The sequence below is a fragment of the Saimiri boliviensis genome, chromosome 14 (genome assembly GCF_048565385.1).
Source record: "Saimiri boliviensis isolate mSaiBol1 chromosome 14, mSaiBol1.pri, whole genome shotgun sequence".
Classification (NCBI taxonomy): domain Eukaryota; kingdom Metazoa; phylum Chordata; class Mammalia; order Primates; family Cebidae; genus Saimiri; species Saimiri boliviensis.
In genome coordinates, this window is record NC_133462.1 from 94454607 (window position 1) to 94476834 (window position 22228).

A 22228-nucleotide genomic window follows, 5' to 3' on the forward strand; every position below is an offset into this window, starting at 1 on the left:
CTTGGCTATTCAAGTTGTGGCCTAGGAACTGTAGCTGTAAGGAACTTGTATAATATTGTAAATCAATCACATTGTCAAACATGCCTTTTAGATAAGTGAACATTTTTTTAAAAAAACCTTAAGACTGTTTTCATAAGGGAAACAGCATGAAATTTACGTTCTGTTGCAAACTCTGTCTTGTTAGCACTTCTGAGCAGCACTGACTGGACACTTCCTGCATCTTGGTGAACTATTACTGACTGCCTTCCTGCTACAAACACTTTGATACCCTGTGTACATAATGTAATCAGAAACACACAGCTGAGCTTGAAAGAGAGAAAGACAACCTTTGGGCATTAGGGTGTTAAAACTGGCCAGGTTGCTAAGAATGCCATTATTTCATTCCTTTTTATGGCTGAATAGTATTCCATTCTCTTTCTCTCTTTATCAGTCAACAAGCAGATAAAGAAAATGTGATATATATATATAAATAAATGCATATATATTTATATATTATATATAAATAAATGTATATATTTATATATTATATATAAATAAATATAAAATATAAATAAAATAAATATAAAATAAATATAAATATAAATATAAAATACATATATAATACATATATTATATATATATATATCACATTTTCTTTATCTGCTTGTTGATTGATGGGCATTTGGGCTGGTTCCATATTTTTTCAATTGCAAAATGCACTGCTATAAACATGCATAAGCAAGTATCTTTTTCATATAATGACTTCTTTTCCTCTGGATAGATACCCAGTAGTGGGATTGCTAGATCAAATGGCAGTTCTGCTTTTAGTTCTTTAAGGAATCTCCACACTATTTTCCATAGTGTTTGTACTAGTTTACTTTTGATGGAAATACTTTCTATAGAAGAAAATTTGAACTACAGAAAAAAAAGTCCAAAATCACAGGAAAGAGAAAGCAATCGACTTCATTATTGGAATTGTTCGAAAAAGTCATATAAAATTTGTGGAGATTTAAGTATATGGAGAAGAACACATATTTATTATAAGTAAAATAAGATCGTATTTCAGGTTCATGTTGTGTTTGCCTAAGAGCAATAGAAAAGAGAGAGAAACTTGAGAAACAAATGGGGAGAAAGTTAAAGAAATATAGGAAGAGGAAAAGAGAAAAGAATCAGGAAACTGGAAGTTAAATAATTCAACAAAAACTTATTGAAGTCTGTTTAAACAAGTCTTGAAAACATATGGCCTCTTAGAATTACACTTTTAAAATGGACTTTATTGTAGATGTGGGATTTGGGGCATTGTGACCGGAAGTGAGATGCTTGGGGACAGGCTCTGAGCTCTCTGGGTGTTAACCCCTTAAGTGGAGGATGCTCCGAGCACCCAGGAGGCGTGTCCAGGTCCTCACCGTCCGCAGAGGCTCCAGATCCTGGCCAGGAGTCTCCTCAGAGCTCCCTTCACGTCTGGGTTCCTCAGCGTGTAGACGAAGGGATTGAGGTCGGGCTGATTATGGGACAGAGGAGGGAAATTAACGTGCCCTGCCCTTGGGAGTGGCTGGAAGGGGGCTGCAGACACCTGTGAACGGCAGGCAGGTGGGAGAGGGAGCGGCCGGCGGGCGGGGGGAGCAGGCCCCAGAGGCCTTGCGGCGTCCCTCGGAGGACTGGACCCTGAGCACCGCGCGGGCAGTGAAGCCGCAGCAGAGCAGGACGAGCGCCAGGGCCACCAACACGAAAGCGGCCACCAGCACGGCCAGCGTGGCGGCATTCACTGTGGCTCGATCGCGGCCGGCACCTCGCAGAAAAAGCTGTTCAGCACCTGCCGCCCACAGAACGGCGACTGCACGGTCCGGCCCACCTGCACCCGCGAGCTTCCGAGGCCACCGAGCCAGGCCAGAGCCACGAGCTGCTGGCAGAGAGCGTGGCGCATGAGGACTGCGTGGCGGAGGGGCTCGCAGATGGCCACGTAGCGGTCCACGGCCACGGCGGCCAGGGCCACGCACTCCGAGCATCCCAGCCAGCGGAAGACCGCGTACTGCGCCGTGCGGCCCCGCAGCTGGTGGCCTTCCTGGCACTGCCCATGCTGACCAGCATCTGAGGGACGGTGGCGGTGGTGTAGCAGAGGTCCAGGAGGGACAGGGGGCTGCGGAGCTGAGGGTCCCGCCGGGATGCCAGGATGATGGCCACGTTCCCCAGCACGGCCAGCACGCAGGACAGCAGGAGGACCAGGAAGAGCGGGAGCTCCGGCCGCGGCCGGTCAGACACACCCAGGAGGACGAAGGCTGGAGGGGGTCCCCTGAGAAGCCCTGGTTGTCACTTTTCATGTTGCGGCACTTTCTGACACGCTGAGAATGTTGGAATGAGTAATACCTGAGAAGAGGAATGGCTCCCATTCCTCCTTCTTGCATCCATGCTTCCCTACCCAGCTATGGCCGGATTGTCCCTACCTCTGAGGAGACACTGGGATGCGGAGGGGCCGGACCCGGGAGCCCAGCGGCAGCCTCTGTCTTTGCTCTCCTTCACACTCGGTGCCTCAACTAAGCCATTTAGTTTACTGAACTTCTGTATCTGCAGAATGGGGAGACTTCAACTGCAAAGACCTGGGGACAATAGAGCCATTAAGTATGTGAGAAGGGACCTTGTGAGTGACAGTTGTGTTCAGTTAGAGCGAAGCCCCCGAGCTGCCGTCACCGTCAGAATGTTTGATTTCTCCTCCACGCACATCGACAGGGAATTATCCACCTTCCAGGCCTTCCCGTCTTGGGAGGCAGTGGTGGGAGGGAGGTGGATGGCGATGTGACACAAGCAGGAGGGCTTTGTGAGCAGCGGGGTCCTCAGCTTCGCCCCTCCTCGGGCGTGCACCTGGCTCAGGACGGCACAGCACAGGCAGCTCCACCACTCTCAATGGCGGCAAAGGCAGCACGAGTCTATCCTGCGAGTCTCTGGAGTGGAGGAGCCGAGCCGTGTTCTGCTTCAGCCCCTGAATTGGTCATGGTACTTAATGAGACCCCGGTGCACACAATTTTGAGCACAGGGAGAAAGTTCTTGATTGGCGTAAGAAACAGCCCTGGCTGGCGGATCACGAGGTCAGGAGTTTGAGACCAGCCTGGCCAATGTGGTGAAACTTCATCTCTACTAAAAACACCAAATAAGTTAGGTGGGAATGGTGGCAGGCACCTGTAACCCCAGCTACCCGGGAGGCTGAGGCAGGAGAATCGCTTGAACTTGGGAGGCGGAGGTTGCGGTGAGCCGAGATTGCGCCATTGCACTCCAGCCTGGGCAACAAGAGCAAAACTCCATCTCAAAAAAAAAAAAAAAAAAAAGGAAAAGATAAAAGTAAAAAAAGGAAGAAACGTAGCCCCCGGAATTGTCTACGGAAAGATCAGACTGCTTCTAGAGGTAGGTTTTATCTGATGGCTTGAGTGACATTTCAATTTCCTGCCCAATTTCTTTGCCAAACAGCTGTCACCTCTTAGTGATAGAAAACAGTCAATTCGATTTCTGAAACCATTGCTGTTAGGAAGCAGCTGCGTAGCCACCTGCTGATTCGTGGGGCCTTTCCACTGCGCCACTGACGTTCAGCCTCCTACACACACTCACTCAAGCAGTGAACACCTCCCAGGTCCTGATGGGGATGATACGCCCATGATAGGATTGAAAAATATCATTAATAAACAATTAGTTAGAAATTATTATTAAAAATAAATCCCATAAGATAACGTACGAAGGATTTTCATTCTTGATTTGGTACCTTATGCACAGACTATAAAACGAACAGAGTCCCGCTCACCTTAGATGTTGCAGCAAGCGTTTCCCGCTGCGCCTGCTGGTATTCTGAAGAACTGTACTGTTACTTGAAAACAACTCAAACTCCAGGGTTTGAACGGAGGAATAAGTGAAAATTTTCTTTCTTTTTTCTGTAGCTTCAAAACTGCATACTGTTCGTTAGAAAATTCCCACCATTCTTGTGAAACACTCAATTATTGCACTTCCTCCCAGATTCTATCAACACTTAGGAGATAAACTTCACAGAATGTGATTTTATCTCTAATGAGCTCAAGATACCAGTCAAAACAGTGAGCTGTGGCCGGGCAAAGTCAAGCTAGCACATTTTTAAGCCTAATTATCAAGAAGTAAAGGAATTATGACATTCTTCTCTCTGAGATTTCTGATTCCAAAGTTTCTTTTCAGAGTTTAAACTGGGAGAAAAGAGAGAAGTTGTAAGGATAGTGAAGGAAGAAGTGACAGAATGAAGAAAGCAAGAAAGACAGAGGGTCAATGTATGCTTTAGCTTAGAATAAAGACAAGTTACTCACCACTCACTACGAGCCAGGAACTGAATAATAACTTTATGTTGCTTTAATATCTCAGTAAGGTCCATGTTTTCACTCCTAATTCACGGAGCGACTTGGGAGGATAACTGGTCTATCTTAGTTACACAGCAGCAAATGGTAAAGCCAGGACTGAAAGCCAAACTCTTGCTCTTTTTTTCCTTTTTTTCACCCAGGCTGGAGTGCAGTGGTATCATCTCTGCTCACTGAAACCTCCACCTCCCGGGTTCAAGTAATTCTCCTGCCTCCGGAGTAGTTGGGACTACAGGTACCAGCCACCATGCCCAGCTATTTTGTATTTTTAGTAGAGACGGGTTTTCACCGTCGTGGTAGGCTGGCCTTGAACTCCTGATCTTGTGATCCACCCGCCTCAGCTTCCCAAAGTGCTCGGATTACAGGCGTGAGCCACTGCACCTGGCCTCAAACTCTTGCTCTTAACTACTATTCTCTCCAGAACTTTGCTTAAAAAAAAAAAGAGCAGCTGGTGACATGGTGAGCAGCAGGAGCCATCGAGTAAACGACTGAGACAGAAGATGCTGGGAGGGGAGGGGAGGGAGACAAATGTCACAGGACATGAATGGGTGGGGATTACAGAGGAGAGGATCTTTTGTAATTATAGTCCACCGTACCATGCACACACACGCACACACGTGCACACACACACTCACGTGCATGGCTTCTCCACGGCAAAGCTGGATACTGCCCAGCCCTGCCCCTCATGGGACTGATGCCCGTCTGTTCAGGCCGTTCCCCTTGCAGAGTCAGCAGGTGCCCAGCCTCTACACTCCCTGACCTCCCTTCATCTTCCCGCTACCCAAACACAGGTGCTTCTCAAGGCACAGCCTTGCTTCCCCGGATGAACACAGCAGCTTCTGCACACATCGCCGTCACATTCAAAAGGAGACCCTCCAGACCCGTGTCTACAGCTGTCAGTTCCCCACTCACCTCTCAACTGAGGCATCCCAGATTTCACCTGGCAGCCGTCCCCCCAAACTCCAACCAGCCCCTTCATCTGAATTGTGGCTGACTTCCTCTCAGTCACTGTGACTCGTCAGCTTCCACTCCTCATTCACGCTAGTTCAGCACCGACCGCGCAGACAGTCTGCACTGTGTTGTGCAGGCAAACACTGTATCCTGGGCAGGAACGCCCACCCGGGCCCCTTTTAGAACCTGTTACCTGCCTCTCTCCGGCAGCTTCAACCCCTCACTCACCCTCACATGGGGTTGTCTTTTTGAGACTCAGGCCTTAAGCAAAGATATCTTTAAGAGTTTTCAATTACCAAAAAAATAAGTACCCGTCGCCCAGGGAGTTACCTGCTGATTGTACTGTCCTCGCACTGAATTCTTCTGAGCTGGTCACATCCCTCTGCCTTAGCAGCCACCACATAATATTTTAACAGCAGCACTTAGGGCATGCCTGCTTGCAGGCTAGGCTCTGAACATGCAGGTGGTGATACAGCATTCCCTGCAGGATATAACCCTTGTGATCAGTATTTACGTCTCTACATCTGTTTTATCTATCTCTTATGCCTGATATCTGCGCTGAAATCCCTGCTGCAGCTTGATAGAACACGTCACCTACTCCACCACACAAGACGGAAAATCAAATTCACAGCAGTGTGTGGACCCCCTAGAAGGCAGCTTATGAGCTGGGCAAACAGAAGCATGGCCACAGGATTTTACTGCGTATTAGTCCAAAGGGTCTCTTCCTTCAATCTAGAAGGCAGCCTCAAATCCCACAACGCGGACAGCCGGGTCAAGGCCCCGCTCAACCGCGGAGGTCGTCAATAGGATACTGCAAGAGATTGAGTCTTGGGGACAAGGCTTAAAGATGGCAAAATCTTCCTGAACCGACGGTAACAGGGACTCTGGTCACAAAAGGGAAAGCGCCCCTTTCTCCTTGCGTGCTTGCGTTTGCAGTCCTGGTTCAGCGGCTTGCTTCCTCACAGACAGGACTTCGAGTTGAGTACAGTCCAGCTGCCTGGGCACCGGGGTGTGAGCGCACGGGCACAGCCTCAGCTCTCCCGCTTCCTCTTCATTCTCGTCTCACTCAGCAGCCTCTGCAGCGGACGTAGTGCTCCGGTCCACACTGTCCTTTCTCATCCTGCACCAGGACCTGGGAATTGCACCTCCTTCTGCTGGGAATACCGGGAATGTGCTGGGAATACCCCCTCTCAGCTCCGTCCCTTCACGTCCCAGCTCGGTCTCACTACAGCCGTTTCCTTCCTGTAACTGCCCTCACCAAGTCAACACTATTGATCATCTTCTGTAGCTCCCACAGTCCCAGGGGCTTTGAGGACCATTCATATCCCTACTGCCACAGCGGACCTGAGGTCTAGTTTCTCATAACACTTTAATTTGAAGGATCAAACAAATTCCTAGCATTGAGAGGAGACGCGAAGCCAGCTGGCGTGGGTGAGCACCGCCTGCTCTGTCTGTGCAGCACGCAGGACGTGTGTGCTGTCCACATCCCATGTCAATCACGGCGGAAAACCGAGAGGTTCAGAAAGATTAGGAGGTTCACCTCGTCCAGGGACTGCAGTATGAGTCCGTGGGGTAAGCTACTGAGACACCCAATGCTGGTCCACACGGAGGGGAGGCTGCTTCCTCACAAGCCTCTGGATGTCGTGACCTACTGCTCTGAAAAGTAAGGAACACTTTCCCTTTTTTTAAAAAAACTATTTTATATTCATTTGAAATAAATAGAGATGGGGTCTTGCTATTTCCCAGGCTGGTCACTAAGTCCTAGGCTTAAGCAATCCTCCCCGCTCAGCCTCCTGAAGTGCTGGGATGACAGGTGTGAGCCGCCTCACCCAGCCCCGTTTCCACTTTCACGTGCGTGACCTTGGTAAACACCCTGCAAAGCTGAAAATGTTAACGGCCTCACCCGGTGGAAACATTTTAAAGGTGCTGTATGATTTGGTAATCATTTCCAATATGTTAATTTTTTACTTTTTACTGAGATTGTAATTTCTTTAAATACGAGAACATGTCTTACATATTTTGTTATTCACAGCATGAGGAATGCAATTAATTCACAAAATGATTATTGATTTTGTTAGCAAATCTAAAAGCCTCGTCCGTCAAATAGCTCCTCATCCCAGAGGGTAGAGTCCTCAGCCCCATCAGTTACTCTTCCTAGTGCTGGGGAGGAGGGGAGGAAGAGAAGGAGCCGGGACCCCGCGGTGACGGGTTACTGGACCGAGGAGAGAACACGGCAGCCACCCTCAGTGCGTGGCTCAGGCAGGGTGGGCCCCTCCTCCACACGCCTCCCTCGACCCCTGCCACGCCTCATTGCCTTTTTTTTTATGTGCTCTGACCTTTTCAGAGTTTTCAACTTGGAGCTTGCTTTCTCGGGGACTGATGCTATTCAGCTTTGCGTTCTCTTTTTCTCTTTTCCATGGCCCAGTTCAGCTCAAAGCTGCCCTTGTGGCTGCGATTCAGCAGCCTCAAAACTAGGGGGAAGCAGAGGAAAGGGACTCAGGGTCCCCGTACACGCTGGGCAGCGTCCACGCTCCAGATGGGCGTCAGACAGCTCGCCTGTCTAGTCAGAGGTGCCTGCCCTGCTCCCAGCTGTCTTCTCTTTATTTTTATTTTTTGGACAGAGTCTCACTCTGTCACCCCAGGCTGGAGTCAGTGGTGCGATCTCGGCTCACTGCAACCTCCGCCTCCTGGGTTCCAGCGATTCTCCCGCCTCAGCCTCCTGAAGAGCTGGGATTCCAGGAACCCACCACCACACCCGGCTAATTTTTTATTTTTAGTAGAGATGGGATTTCACCTTGTTGACCAGGCTGGTCTTGAACTCCTGACCTTGTGATTTGCCCACCTCGGCCTCCCAAAGTGCTGGGATTACAGGCGTGAGCCACCGCCCCGGCCCCGGGTGTCTTTTCTAGATGAAACTACACAGCACAATCGTGTATTTGCTGCCTAATGCGTGGCCACTGTTCACTGGCCCGTCCGCCCTCCGCCCGTCGCGCCCCTGGTCTCCAGCACGGACCAGTGTGGACGCTGCTGCAGCCGGCACCTCCACAGCCCTACACAGATCTTGGTTTGTCCAGCGCTGCGGATGAACCACTGGCCTCCAGGGCTCCCGGCTCCTGCAGAAGACTTGGTCTGGGACCGAGGGCGTCGCTGCAGCCCGTTTGGCCTTAGTTGAGGAGGGACATTGAAGGATGGACTCAGTAGAAATGCCCTTCCCGTTCCTGGAAGACACAGCTCATTTCCTCTGAGCCAGCCTGAGGGACGACTCTCAGTCTCGAGGAAGAGTCCGCTGTCCTTGCAACAGGCTTGCTGGGGAGAGCCAGTTTCTGCACGTTCCCTTGGCAGTGCGTGAGGTCCGGGGATGTGCCCTCACCTCGGTGCCCCAGACTGCTCACAGACACTTTGCTGTGGTGGAGGCTCTTCCGAGGATCGAGCTTTCAGGCAATAAACCATGCCCGCGTCGTGCTCCCTGTTCATTTCAGAATCACCCCTCAGGTTTGACGTGACCTCACCTTCTCCGCCGTTTTCTCTAAGGGCCCTGCTCTGTGTCCCCTGACACTGAGAGTAAAAACTTGCTCTCCTCTGGCTATGAAGTTATCCCTGATGTTTTATTTAATTAATGTCTAAGGGGTTCGCTGATTATTGAGGTGGTGTGTGAGCTTGGAGTTCTTGCAATTAATGGCAAATCCTAGAATACCGGAAGGACTGTTTCAGCAGGAAAGCATCTCAAAAATTAGATTTAATGTATAAGGACTGCATTTTCAGATTAACCAGACAGGAAAAACCATGTTGAAAAAAAATAAAGAAGTAAAAGATTAAAAAACTCAGTATTTTTTTTTTTTTAAAAAAAAGGAAAGGAAAATGAGAATAGGACTGGTAAAGAAGGAACTAGAAAGGTTCAATAATACCCTTTGTTATTCTCTTCCCTCATTTTCTTTCATGTCTCTATTATTAAGGACAATTATAGGCATACCCATACTTAGACTGCACTCTAGCCCGGGCAATAAAGCAATACCCCCATCCTCTCTCCCTCTTCCTCTTTCTCTTTCTTCCTCTTCTTTATTCTTTAAAAAAAAAAAAAGAAAATCACAACAGAGATAATATATCAAGTGCAAAAAAAAAATACCCTTTGTGAGAGACGCAGTGTGACAGGTAACTTACAACAGATTTTAATTTGTATTTGTGAAACATTATACTTTAAAAAGCATTTCAGGTCATGTGAGAGTATTGTTCTAAATTATAAACTTCAGTAACTCTTCATATTTGCTGATGGATTGTAACTAGTGAGATTTTTTCCAAAATAATTAATTTATAATAACTTCCAAATAATTTATATAATTATTAAGTAAAGATGACAGAGTCCAGAGCTAATAGGTGATGTAAAAAGACTGTACAATGCTTTTTGTGAGTCTAGAAGAAAATGCAAATAATAGCCTTCTTACTAGCTTTAGCATGCATTATCATTGTACCACAGTTTGTCACTTTTCCAACTTAAAATTGAGTTAAATAAGATATTAAGTTAAAATTAAAAATTCTAGTTCAACAAATGTGTGGGAAGAGCTTTAAATAAAAAGCTTTATATATATATATATATATATTTAAATAAATTTTGTTGTGTATATACTTAAGGCACACAACACGATATTATGAGATCCATATAGAGGTGGTGAAAGTTACTATGGTGAAACAATTCCCATAGCCATCACCTCATAGTTATCTGTGCCAGCTGAAGGCAAGAGGAGAAAAGCAACTATAATCCACTCAGCAAAAACTCTGAATACAATGCACTGTTATTAGCTCTAGCCCTTATGTTATGCTTAACATTAGATCTCCCACCTGCTCATTCTGCATCTCTACTACTCGGATGCTTTCAGCTACTTCTCTCCATCACCTGAGCCCAAACCACTGTTTTATTCTCCAGATCTGTATATTTGACCTTTTTCTCAGATTCCACATATAAGTGAGATCATGCAGTATTTTTCTTTTTGTGTCTGGCTTATTTTACTTAGCATAATATCCACGAGGTCTATTGAAATGGTGGGCAAATGGCAGCATTTCCTCCTTTCTAACTAGCTGTCTAGTTCACGGTGTGCGTATTCATTCACTGACAGGCACCTAGGTTGTTTTCACTCCTTGGCTGTTGTGACGAACGCTGCATGGATGGTGGGAGGGCAGATGTCTTTATGAGGTGGTGATCTCACTGTCTTTGGTACGTACCCACAAGAGGGACTCTGGATCATAGAGGAGCTTTCTTTTTAACTTCTTTAGGAATCTCCAACCCGTTGTCCTTAATGGCTGCAGCAATTTCCGGTCTCAGCAACAGGGTGCAGGCTCCCCTCCTCCCACATCCTCACCAGCACGTCTCACCTCTCGTCTTTTCGATAGTAGCAGTCCTAACAGATGTGACATGTCAGCTCACAGCAGTTTCGAGTTGCAAGAGTTCTTTATAAATGTTGGGTGATTAGCCCTTATCAGATCGTTTCCTCCAATCCATAGGTTGCCTTTTCACTTCGTTATTTCTATCCTTTGCTGTGCAGAATCTTTGTAGTTTGATGTAGTCCCATTTATTTAAGGAAGCTTTATTACTATTGTACCTTGTCCTAGGGTGTTTATGAACTAGGACTTTGCAAAGATGTAAGAAGTGGTGAACTGGTGAATGATGCTGTCCAAGTGCCAGAAGTTCTTTGAGCAAAATGAGGGGCTGTCCAGATTTCTAGACTTACCTTTCTCTCTCTTTGCTCGAGAACTGTGTCTCCAGAACACTCTGTCCCCCTCAGCCCTGAAAACAAACAGGTACTAGTGTTCTTCAATAGAGTTCTCCATGCTTATATAACTACATACATATGTGCAAATAAAATATGTGCTTATGTGAAAATTATATCATATGAATGTAAATTATATGCATAAAAGTTTAACTTTTCTCTATTTCTCATCTCTCTGCAGTATTTACTTCAGGATTACCATCCAGACTTTAGAAGAACATCACGGGGTGTACATGTAACACAGCTATTTAATCAAAGAGAATTTAAGTGGATTTTCAGATAAGAGGTAAATATTATAATTATATTATAGGTTACATATCAAGGTCAATAGTAGCTGTGAACACATATTGCCTGTTTCACAAAAAAGTTGTCTTGTGCTGAGAAGCTAATCAAAGGTGAATATACTCATGACAGTTTGGACCTTATTATTAATTCTTTGCCAACTAACCATGAGATTTACAAATGCCTTTTTTAAAGAAAGAGATTATTTCCAGGATCCTCAGTACCAGGATTTATCAAGAAGTGCTGTATTGCACAGCAAGATGTCTATAGGTAAGAATAATGTATTGTATATTTCTGGTTGGGTGTGGGGGCTCACACCTGAAATCCCAGCACTTTGGGAGGCTGAGGTGGGTGGATCGCTTGAGCTCCGGAGTTAGAGGCCAGCCTGGGCAACACAGTGAAACCTCCCCTGAAACTTCCATCTCTATTAAAAAAAAAAAAATCATGCCGGGCGCGGTGGCTCAAGCCTGTAATCCCAGCACTTTGGGAGGCCGAGGCGGGTGGATCACAAGGTCGAGATATCGAGACCATCCTGGTCAACATGGTGAAACCCCGTCTCTACTAAAAACACAAAAAAGTAGCTGGGCATGGTGGCGCGTGCCTGTAATCCCAGCTACTCAGGATGCTGAGGCAGGAGAATTGCTTGAATCCAGGAGGCGGAGGTTGCAGTGAGCCGAGATCGCGCCATTGCACTCCAGCCTGGGTAACAAGAGCGAAACTCCGTCTCAAAAAAAAAAAAATCGTATATATATATTTTTAAAAAGCTAAAAGAGGGGATTTAAAAAGTTCTCATATCAAGAAATGATGAATATTTGAGGTGATAGATATGCTAATTGAATCATTCCACAATGTATCATATATTGAAATATCACATTATAATTCATAAATATGTACAGTTATTTGTCAATTAAAAAATAGAACTTTAAAATTATTGTATTTTGCTTAAATAAGTGATGTAAATTATATGCTACATTATGTATTAAATCAATCACAAATGTGATATTAATTAGATATAATGTATATTATGTTATGCGTTATACTGTATATTATGTGGCATATGACATTAGTCAGCATGCTGAGAAATGGGTACTGGCACGTAGCTGTTGTGGATGTTGCTTTATTACTGCGGGAAATGGAGGGAAATCCCTTTACGTGGGCCGGTTGAGATTATATTCATCTTTTCTAGTGGCAGGACGCTTTCCTCCCTAAGCTGCACAGTGGTGAAATCCTAGTGACTTTTCTTCACATGGCAGTGATTTCAGTGTGAAATGAACTGCCTTTCACATCGTCACGGTTTTGCTGGTTTTACTCACGGCTCTTTGGTTACTCTGCAATTCCAGTTATCTGATTCTGTTGAAATCCTGTGTTTTGCGGTCTCTGCAACCTGTTCTTCCTCATTCTGCTCTGGGGAACATGTCAGATATTCAGGGCACACGCTACTTGCTTACTAATAACCCATTCCCACCCCCAAGTTATAAGATCAGAAACGAGGTAGGTACTATCCTCTGTCATGTTTCACTCTAAAGTAAAATAATTTCTGAAATTCCCAAATGCTGCAGGAGAAGTATTACAAGGAAAACGAAAAAACACATTTGAGAGACACTATAGATGATCTGCTTCAACTTCCACAGGTTACTCCTAAAACCAGCCTGCCTGAGAGCCCAGAGGCCGATGCCAGTTCTCCACTCCCTTTTCACAATCACTCTTCCTCCTCCTCACAATAAAAAACTGTTTTAACCCTTCCTGAAGATGACTAAGAAACATTACTCTACGGTCCAAAATCCTCACCCAAGGCATACTTTTTTTAAAAAGTGTCATTTACGGCAGAAAGTGCGGAGAGCTGAGGCCGGAGCGACTGAAGGCAGCATCGCCCGATGGCCACCAGGGGCCCCTTCGCCCCGCCTCAAGGTTTACCGTTTTCCTTCTCATCTCTTTGCTAATACCTATTTTAGAGTTAGAAACCAGGCTTGAAAAAAATGTCACGGGGATGCATTTTTAAATTTGTATAAATGTAGGAAGTGCAGCTTTGAGACACGGATATACTGCATGTGGTGAAGCCAGGGCGCTGAGTGCAGCCGTCACCTGGCGTATACACCATGTCCATTTGGTAATTTCCCATCCTCACGCTTCCCACTCCGACACGTTTCTGAGGCTCCGGTGTCTGTCATTCCGCACTCTGTGTCCATGTATACACAGCATTGAGCTCCCACTTACAGGTGTTTAACACACTTATTCAATTAAGAGTACACAGTGGCCTTCTTTTCGGATGAAAAGTTGAGTCTGGTTTGAAAATGAGGACTGGATTTGCTCACAAAGTTAAAGGGACGGAGTTGTAAGGTGTTATCAAGATAAGAGATGAACCTGCCCATCGAATTTAGTCAAAATGAACTGTGGAGCTCTGATTTGATACCACTCCTGACTGTCTTCTCTGCCCTAGGAAATATGAGAGAGGGAGCAGACGTTCAGAGCCATGCCTGCTTTGAAGCAGATGCCTCATTAGGAGCAAAGCATTTGTCTTCATCTCGAAAACGTTGGGCTGGGAAGTCAGTTTCTGTTGAGGTATGTGGGGTAAAAAAGGCATTTGATTTAGCTGGACATCATGGTGCCACTTGTAGTCTCAGCTACTTGGGAGACTGAAGCAGAGAGACTGAAGCAGGAGCATGACTTGAGGACAGGCGTTCAATATCAGCCTTGGCAACAATGTGAGATCCCGGCTGTACAAAACATAAAAAAATTAGCCAGGTGTGGGAGTGTGCACCTGTGGTCCCTTGAGAGGCTGAGGCAGGAGGATTGCTTGAACCCAGGAGGTCAAGGCTGCAGTGAGCCGTGATCCTGCCACTGCACTCCAGCCTGGGTGCTAAAGTAATATCTTGTCTCAAAACAAGCAATCAAATAAACAACAACAAAAAAAGAAAAACAAAACAAAAAACGAAAAGGCGAGTCATAGACTACACGCATAACCAGCTTTAAATTTAAATTAAGTTTAATTTTTTGAGCCCAGGAGGAGTTCAAGGATGTAGTAAGCTATGATTGTGCCACCGTACTCCAGCCTGGGTTACAGAGCCAAGTCCTTTCTCTTAAAAACAAACAAACAAACAAACAAACAAGAACAAAAGGAAGGCATTTCATAAAGGAGAGGCTTGGATCTAGTTTCTGATATCTACTTATGAGTAGAGAATAAATGCGTAGTATAAATTTTTTTTTTTTTGCTATAAGTTTCTGGTTAACTTCCCCTCATTTGTTATGAGAGATCAAAAGTAGACATCTTCCAGGCCAGGCACAGCGGCTCACGACTGTAATAACGGCACTTTGGGAGGCCAAGGTAGGAGGATCACCTGAGCCCAGGAATTTGAGACCAGCCTGGGCAACATAGGGAGATCCTGTCTATCAAAAAGAATTTGAAAGTATGTATTTTAAAAAGTAGGCATCATTCAGAAAAGGGAGTCTGTCATGGCTTTGGCAAGTGGTGAAAACACATTCAGCAAGGGCATTACTTGAGCCCCAGTAAATTGGGATCCCCTTTGCACTTTATTAATTCTCAGTTTAAATCTCTGTTCAGTCACTGCTCCATGTCTAGTGTCTTAGGCATTTAGAGCTTGATATTTATGGATCAATATACAATGGAAGACAGCTGTCTCTAATCTCTAAAAGCATGCAATGAAATAGAGAAATCAGGCAAATGCAGATGCTGGCTCATACATAGATAAATGGAATCAAATTTGTCATAAATTAGTTGAAAGAAGTGAAGTGAATCTCTTACGGTGAGGTTGAAATTATTCTCTCAAATAAATGAATGAGATGGATTGTGAGGGCATGCATGAAGAAAGAATAAAATGAATTGTAGGGTGACAGGTGTTGGGGGAAGGAGAGAGGGCCTGGGATGCTTGGGAACAGGAGAGGTTAGAATGAGTGGTTGGGTAGGACACGACAGTCCAATAAGTCTTTCTAAATATCTTCTTGGCGTCTGCTCGAGTGTTCCAGCAAATTTCCTTGAGAGCAGTTGGCAAAGGGGAGGAGTCACAGGAAGGGATTTGAAAAGATGGTGGTGTTCACCCTCCTTAGGTAGATGGACCATGCTGCCATTGTGTCCACTGAAAGAACGACATTTGGGAAGGGTCAAGAAAAGCACCAAGGCTCTATTTGGGGAGTCAAAAGAGCTTCTCCAGACATAAGGGTAGCTGACGTGAGAGGTGGGAATTCTGTCTTTGGAGCTTGCGGACACTCGTTTGGAAAGCCGACATGGTGAAGCCCTGTCTCTACTAAAAATACAAAAAAAGAAAAAGAAAAAAGGAAAAATAAAAAAATGAACCAGGTGTGGTGGTGTGTGAAGCAGAGTCCTGGAATTAAACATCGACTAAGGTTGGTGATAAGCTCTACGGAGACCTAGAGGAGATAACGAAATACATAGTCTTGTGATTTTATAAGCGTTTTATAAGCATTTCGAGAAAGTGTGAGCAGTAGTAGCAAATGTAGGTAATACTAAGCAAACATGAAAAATAGCATGATTTGCAGAATGTGGCTTTGGATGTTGGCTGAGAGTGCGGACCATGGACATGGTTGGGACATGTGGTTTAGGGTGATGAGCGCAGTGTTTGTATCCCGAGTAAATATCTCTGGATCGGTGTCACTGTGTGTCACAGACACTGCATACATAGGGCGAGAAGTAGCAGCACTTTGAGCCTCAGTTTTCTTGCACAAAAACGCAGGAAATAATGTTCATCTCCTAAGGTTTGGAAATGATTGAATGCTTTAACGTATGGGAATAGAAGGCTTGCTGAAACTGATGATTTCTTCATTCTAAAAATGATTTTTCGATAAGTAATAATAATTAAAAAAAACAAGCAAAACCTTAATAGTATGCAAGAATCAGTGTGGAAAGAGCAGAAATTATGTTGCCATGTTCCAAATTCTACCTCCTACCTTTTAATAGTTGCAGAGCCCTGGGCAATTCAGTTAGCTTCCAGCTGAATCTCTATTTTTTCACGTCTAGAGCAAGAATTATCACAGTTTACATATTATTTTCACTTTAACTTGGTGCTAAATAAATGGGAAATATATGTAGCAAATGTAGAGGAAACGGAAGCACAGAGACTTTAGAAAACCTGCAAGAGAAAGCAGAGCTGCCCCGGGACGCGGCTGGGGACTACCCTCGGGCCAGAGCTGCCCCGGGATGCGGCTGGGGACTACCCTCGGGCCAGAGGCCGGGCCCTTTCACTTCTTCGCCTCCTAAAGAGGGGCAGAGCTGGCAGGGATCCTCATGCACATTACCCTAACAATCAAGACGCTGATTCTGAGTAAAAAAGTTAACACTTAAATAGATTTTGCTTTAAAATTCAATGGTTCCATTACAGGTTAGGGGAAAGCTGGTTGGGAAATTGCAAGTGTAATAAAATTCTGACAATCTCCTTTCTCTCTTTTTCTACATTCGGTTTAGAAGGTCCTATGAAAATTTTCTTTGCTCACACATTTTAAACAAATAGAGCAATAAAGAAATTATAAGAAAACCTAATGAATTGTTTTCAATAATAAAAATACCATTCATGTAAAAAATCTAATAAAGCTATGCATTCTATACTGTTAAACCTTGGTTTATTTGTTTGTTTGTTTGCTTGCTTGTTTTTTTTGATTATGTAACTTTTGTTCTTTTCATTCTTTTTAGTTTTAAACTTTTGTTTTAGATTCAGGGAAGGTCACCTTTTCAAACTGGATGTTAAATGGACACACCGGAGTGCTTGGGAGGGAGAGTCTGGAGACTTGCTATACGACACTCTCTTTGAAGGATTTGGTATTATTGGTGGTGCTACTGTTACACAGAATAACATCATTTTCTAAATGAGTTCACATTTGGAAGAGAGGAACATATATCTGAAAATTTTTTCAGTAGGAAACTACATTAAAAATCTATTGAGAGGCAGGCATAGTGGCTCACGCTTGTAATCCCAGCACTTGGGAGTTTGATACGGGCAGATTGCTTAAGGTCAGGAGTTTGAGACCAGCCTGGGCAACATGGTGAAACCCCGTCTCTACTAAAAATACAATAATTAGTCAGGTATGGTGGTGTGTGCCTGTAGTCCCAGCCACTCCGGTGGCTGAGGCAAGAGAATCACTTGAACTTGGGAGGCAGAGGCTACAATGATCTGAGATCATGCCACTGTGCTCCAGCTTGGGTGACAGAGTGAGACCCTGTCTCAAAAACAAAACAAAACAAAAACAACCCTCTGCCCACACAAACACACAAAAAAATTTTGAGAGGTCAATTTTGGATAAATAGGAGTTATTTTTCTCCAAGGATTTTCTCTGTGCAACACCACTGAAAGTAATTTGGCTTTGGCTGGGCCACCAACTTTTGGGAATAGTTCAAAAAGAAGACTACTTCATGAAATTCAAGGGTGATTTAAACGGATACCTTTTGCCATCCCCTTGTTCCCGTAATGTTAGAATTCTTTTTTTTTTTTTTTTTTTTGACAGAGTCTCACTCTGTTGCCCAGGCTGGAGTGCAGTGGTGTATTCTCAGTTTACTGCAACCTCTGCCTCCTGGGTTCAAACAATTCTCCTGCCGTAGCCTCCTGAGTAGCTGGGACTACAGGCACACGCCACCATGCCCAGCTAATTTTTGTATTTTTAGAGAGATGGGGTTTCACCATGTTGGCCAGGATGGTCTCGATCTCTTGACCTCGTGATCCACCCGCCTCGGCCTCCCAAAGTGCTGGGATTACAGTCTTGAGCCACCGCGCCCAGCCTGTTGTGCACTTTTTAACGTCTAGAAAGACTAGATGTTTCAAATAGGACCTGAGTTTTCCACGACATACACAGTAGCATTGAATAAATGGTGCATATACATATCACAGACCATAATTTGAAACTGTCTTCTAAACAGGAACATTCTAGCCTAGGACCCTGCCCCTTTTGACCTCTATCAACTCTGTGGGCAGGTACAAGCGTCCGTAATGTTTGGAGGGGAATTTAGCAAGTTCGCTTCTGTGCTTTTAAGAACAGTCTTTCCTATTAATTTTTAACACCACATGTGGTCAATAAGAAACAACGGCGAGTCTCACCTCACTGCAGGTGCGCTGGCGTAGAGCTCTCTGCACATCCCGCTCCTCCCTGAACCAGTCCACAGTCACCATGCCACCCCCCACCACAAAATAACATTTCCTGTGGATTTTAATGAAAAGTTATTTACAAAAAGTGTCATTTTACGACCTCTAATTTTAACATATATCAGGCACTTCAGAACATCTAGAAGGAATAGACATTCTGAAAAGCTTGGCGTTGTTAACTACATATACAGGAGTCAGTAGTAAAATACACATGAAAAAATGGATAGAATATGAAAATGTAACTATGACCGTCGGGACTAGCAGGTCTCGCCCAACTCGACAGAGCGGTCGCCCAGGACGTGCAACTGCCGGCTCCGTGGCCTAAACGCGTGGCCAAGCCACGCCCCTGGAGCCTCCCTCATCCCCCACAGCCTCACGGCCTTCGAGTGCGCTCGGGTGGCGCCACGTTTCCTCCCCGCTCACCCCAGGCACAGGGCTGAGGACTGGGGGGACGCGGGGGGCTCCGGTCTCCCAGCATTATCAGAGTTATTATCCATGGAGGGTCCTGGAATCCACCCCCTTCGGATACTGAGGAACAGATGTAGAACAATGAAAGAAGTTTACAAAACAAGATGACAGGCAACATGTATATATACAGCAAAATCCAACAAAGACAAATTAACAAAACTGTGATAATTAGCAAATAATACATGTATTTTCTTGGCCTGGAAATGGTGTGAGCACACTGCTTTCAGATTTCCATCTACTTTGGACTCAAACAGTGTTAGAAGAAAAACGGCATCCCACGTACCCTGTCCTCCAAGGTCCGTTTGCTGTGTGTAAACTTGATGTTCCTCCTCAGAAGGGGCTGGGGTCTCTAAATCAGTGCCTGCGTGCCTGCAGAGCCACAGCAGCTCTCTGACACGGTGTGCTGGAGGGCGTTCTTTACCCCCGTGTTCCTCGGGGTGTAAATAAGTGGGTTCAGCGCAGGAGTAACTACGGTGTAGAAGAGAGCTATGAACTTGCCCTGCTCGTGGGAGGTGCTCCTGGCTGGCTGGAGGTACATGAAGATGATGCTCCCATAGAACAGGGACACCCGGCCACGTGGGAAGAACAGGTGTTGCATGCCCTTCTCCGCCCTTCTGCGGACTTGATCTTCCACACGGCCCACGCAGCGTGGCCGTAAGAGACGAGGATGAGCCCCAGAGGCCGGACAACAAAGACAAAGCTGGCCAGGTGCGTCTCCACCTCATCGAAGCTGGTGTCCACACAAGCCGGCTGCGTGATGAGGGGCATCTCACAAAAGAAGTGGTCGACGCGATTGTTCCCACACAGCGTGGAGCCCACCATGCTGGTGGTCAGTCCCCCCAGCCGTGAGACCAAAGCCAGTCCCAGGCAGAGCCGTGGATGCTTAATGACAGCGTAAGGGAGTGGCCTGCAGATGGCAGCATAGCGGTCATAAGACGTGGTGGCAGGACAGGCTCAGGTGCCCCCAGCCAGTGGGAGACACAGAACTGGGCCACACACCCTCCAGAGCTTACGGTTTTCTGTGGTCCCCACAGGTGGGCCGGGCGCTGTGGGACAATGCTCGTGGTGAAGCTAATGTCCAGGAAGGAGAGGCTGGCTAGAAAGAGGTCCATAGGCGTGTGGAGGCGCACGTCCACACAGGGGAGCGGAACGATGATGCCATCGCCTGAATCGATACCACGTGAAAACCCAAGACAACTACCAAGAGGACAGTTTCTAGTGAGGGTTGTGCAGAGAAGCCCAGGAGGACAAAGATTTTTGGAGAACTCACATCGGTTATTTCCATCCTCGTATGCTGGGGGTGGGGATCCCACCAAGTGATCACATCAGTTAGCAAACGTTAAAAGTAAATTTTATTTTATTTTCTCTTATTCTTTTTTAGAGACACAGTCTCACTGTGTTGCCCAGGCTAACTTCAAACTCTTGGGATCAAGCAGTCCTCCGACCTCAATGTCCCCGGTAGGTGAGACTACAAACACATGCCACCATGCCTGGCTAAAAGTAAGTTTTATACCCATTGTTTTCAAAAGCATCCACTCAACACCTCTGTGGATAGCACTGCATTACCTTCCTCAAGGCCAATTTGGAATGTATAATAAAAGACTCGGGGGGTGTTCATTACCTGGGGAAAAATGGACATTCATGCAAAATCCTTAGCATTTTTTTAAAAAATTGAAATGTTACTTATAGTAGCAACATCCAGAGTCAACCTAAATGTTTAGTAACGAAGGGTTAACCTTTCATGTGATGAACCACTGCACAAGTGTCAAAATTGTGCCCTCTCAAACCCCGAAACCCTGCAAATTTCTGCCGTCATTAAATATATGCAGGTTTTATCCCTCCTCGCCGCCTCTGCTGCTACCACTCTGGCCCATCTTGCCATCACTTATCATCTGAATTTTGATAGAATATTCTAACTTGTCTCCCTGCTTCTCCTTTGCTCCCCTTCCAAATACTCTCAAAAAAATGTTGGGGCTCAGAAAATGATACCCCAAAATGAAGGCCTCCGGAGAAAAGTTTCTCTTTCTCCTGCTTTGTCGTCCCTGGCCCCTCATTCTTCCCCGAGGCTAGCCATAGAAATTAGAATCTCTCCTCTCTCCACGGTGACTCATAGAAACCATAGGCAGACATAAAACCTAAAAATGTGACTCTACCTCTACCTTTCCATGCTAAAACTAGCAATAAATAAATTATCTGACCTACCTTATTGGATTGTAGGTCGTAAGACCTCCATTCCAGAGAGGTCCTACCCCCTACCCAAGAAAGAAGTGTCTCATACCAAGAAAGAAGGCACATTGCCCAGAGAGGCCAAGAAGAATCTCACAGACGGGCTCTGCTGGGCTTCTCCACTCAGTCCATCAGCATTAGATCACGCCCTTCATGTTTAATCGCATTTCCACACAGCTGTCCATATGTCTTTGAACCTAAGGATAAAAATGGAAAGTTTCTCCTGTATCTTTGGGTTCTCATCTGAAGGCTCCTCTGTCATGTAAAACTATGATCAGATAAACTTGTATGTCTTTTCTCCTATGAATCTGCCTTTTGACAGCTGATTTCCATGAGACTTCAGAGGACAAAGGGGAAATTTTCCCTCACGCCTACAGAAGCAATCAGAGGATGACATTAAGACATAATACGATCATGTCAGTCTGTTGCTCGACACCCTCATTTTCTCGGTACAAGGCTTGCAGCTGCAGTTTGCCGAACTTGAGCTTTCTCCCCGAGACATCCACACACCCCTGTTCTCACCTTCTTCAGGCCATTTTTAAAAGTCACCTCCCAACTGAGGCCCTCCGTCACTGAGTTACCTAATATTGAAAACCCTCACAGCTCCCTTCTCTCTCTTTCCTGAATTATCTTTACGTAAGGTAATCACTCATAACAAATAAACCACTCTTATTTCCTTTGTTTGCTCCCTGTTTTGTTCCATTAGACCATAAATTCCCTGGAGCCACAGCTTTCTGTTTTGTTTACCTCTGAGTCCCCGGCGTCTAACCCAGTGACTGATATGTAGCGGCCCCTTAATCAATATTCATGGACGCGCATTGTGAAACACGTTGCTGGAATGGCTCAGTGGGGTGGAAGAGGCAGGACTAGAGTAATATAAAAAGGCATAGTGGAAGGACTCAGTGTAAACCTTCAATAGTGTTGTCAGGAAAGAGCTCTTGAAACTGTCAGAGGCATGCACAGGGGTCCAGCCTATCCTCTGTTTTCATACAGATGAAATAAAACAAACTACCGTTTAGCAGGGGGAATGCATAAAGTCAGAAACTGGACAATCTGAGGGCGCTTCAGATATCCCTGAAGATCTCTGGGGCCCTTCTTTGCAAAA

General features: G+C 45.5%; 2 protein-coding genes across 2 annotated transcripts; both read right to left on the reverse strand.

The window, feature by feature from the left end:
• Nucleotides 1-1381: 1381 nt before the first annotated feature.
• Nucleotides 1382-2297, reverse strand: OR2B11 (olfactory receptor family 2 subfamily B member 11). Its single transcript, XM_010345896.3, is given in 6 exon segments — nt 1382-1473; nt 1476-1583; nt 1586-1750; nt 1753-2019; nt 2022-2264; nt 2267-2297. Coding segments are annotated over 6 exon segments (906 nt in total).
• Nucleotides 2298-19246: 16949 nt separating this feature from the next.
• Nucleotides 19247-20182, reverse strand: OR2C3 (olfactory receptor family 2 subfamily C member 3). The gene is given in 4 exon segments (XM_003935369.3): nt 19247-19467; nt 19470-19844; nt 19847-20065; nt 20068-20182. Coding segments are annotated over 4 exon segments (930 nt in total).
• Between the last annotated feature and the right edge of the window lie 2046 nt (nt 20183-22228).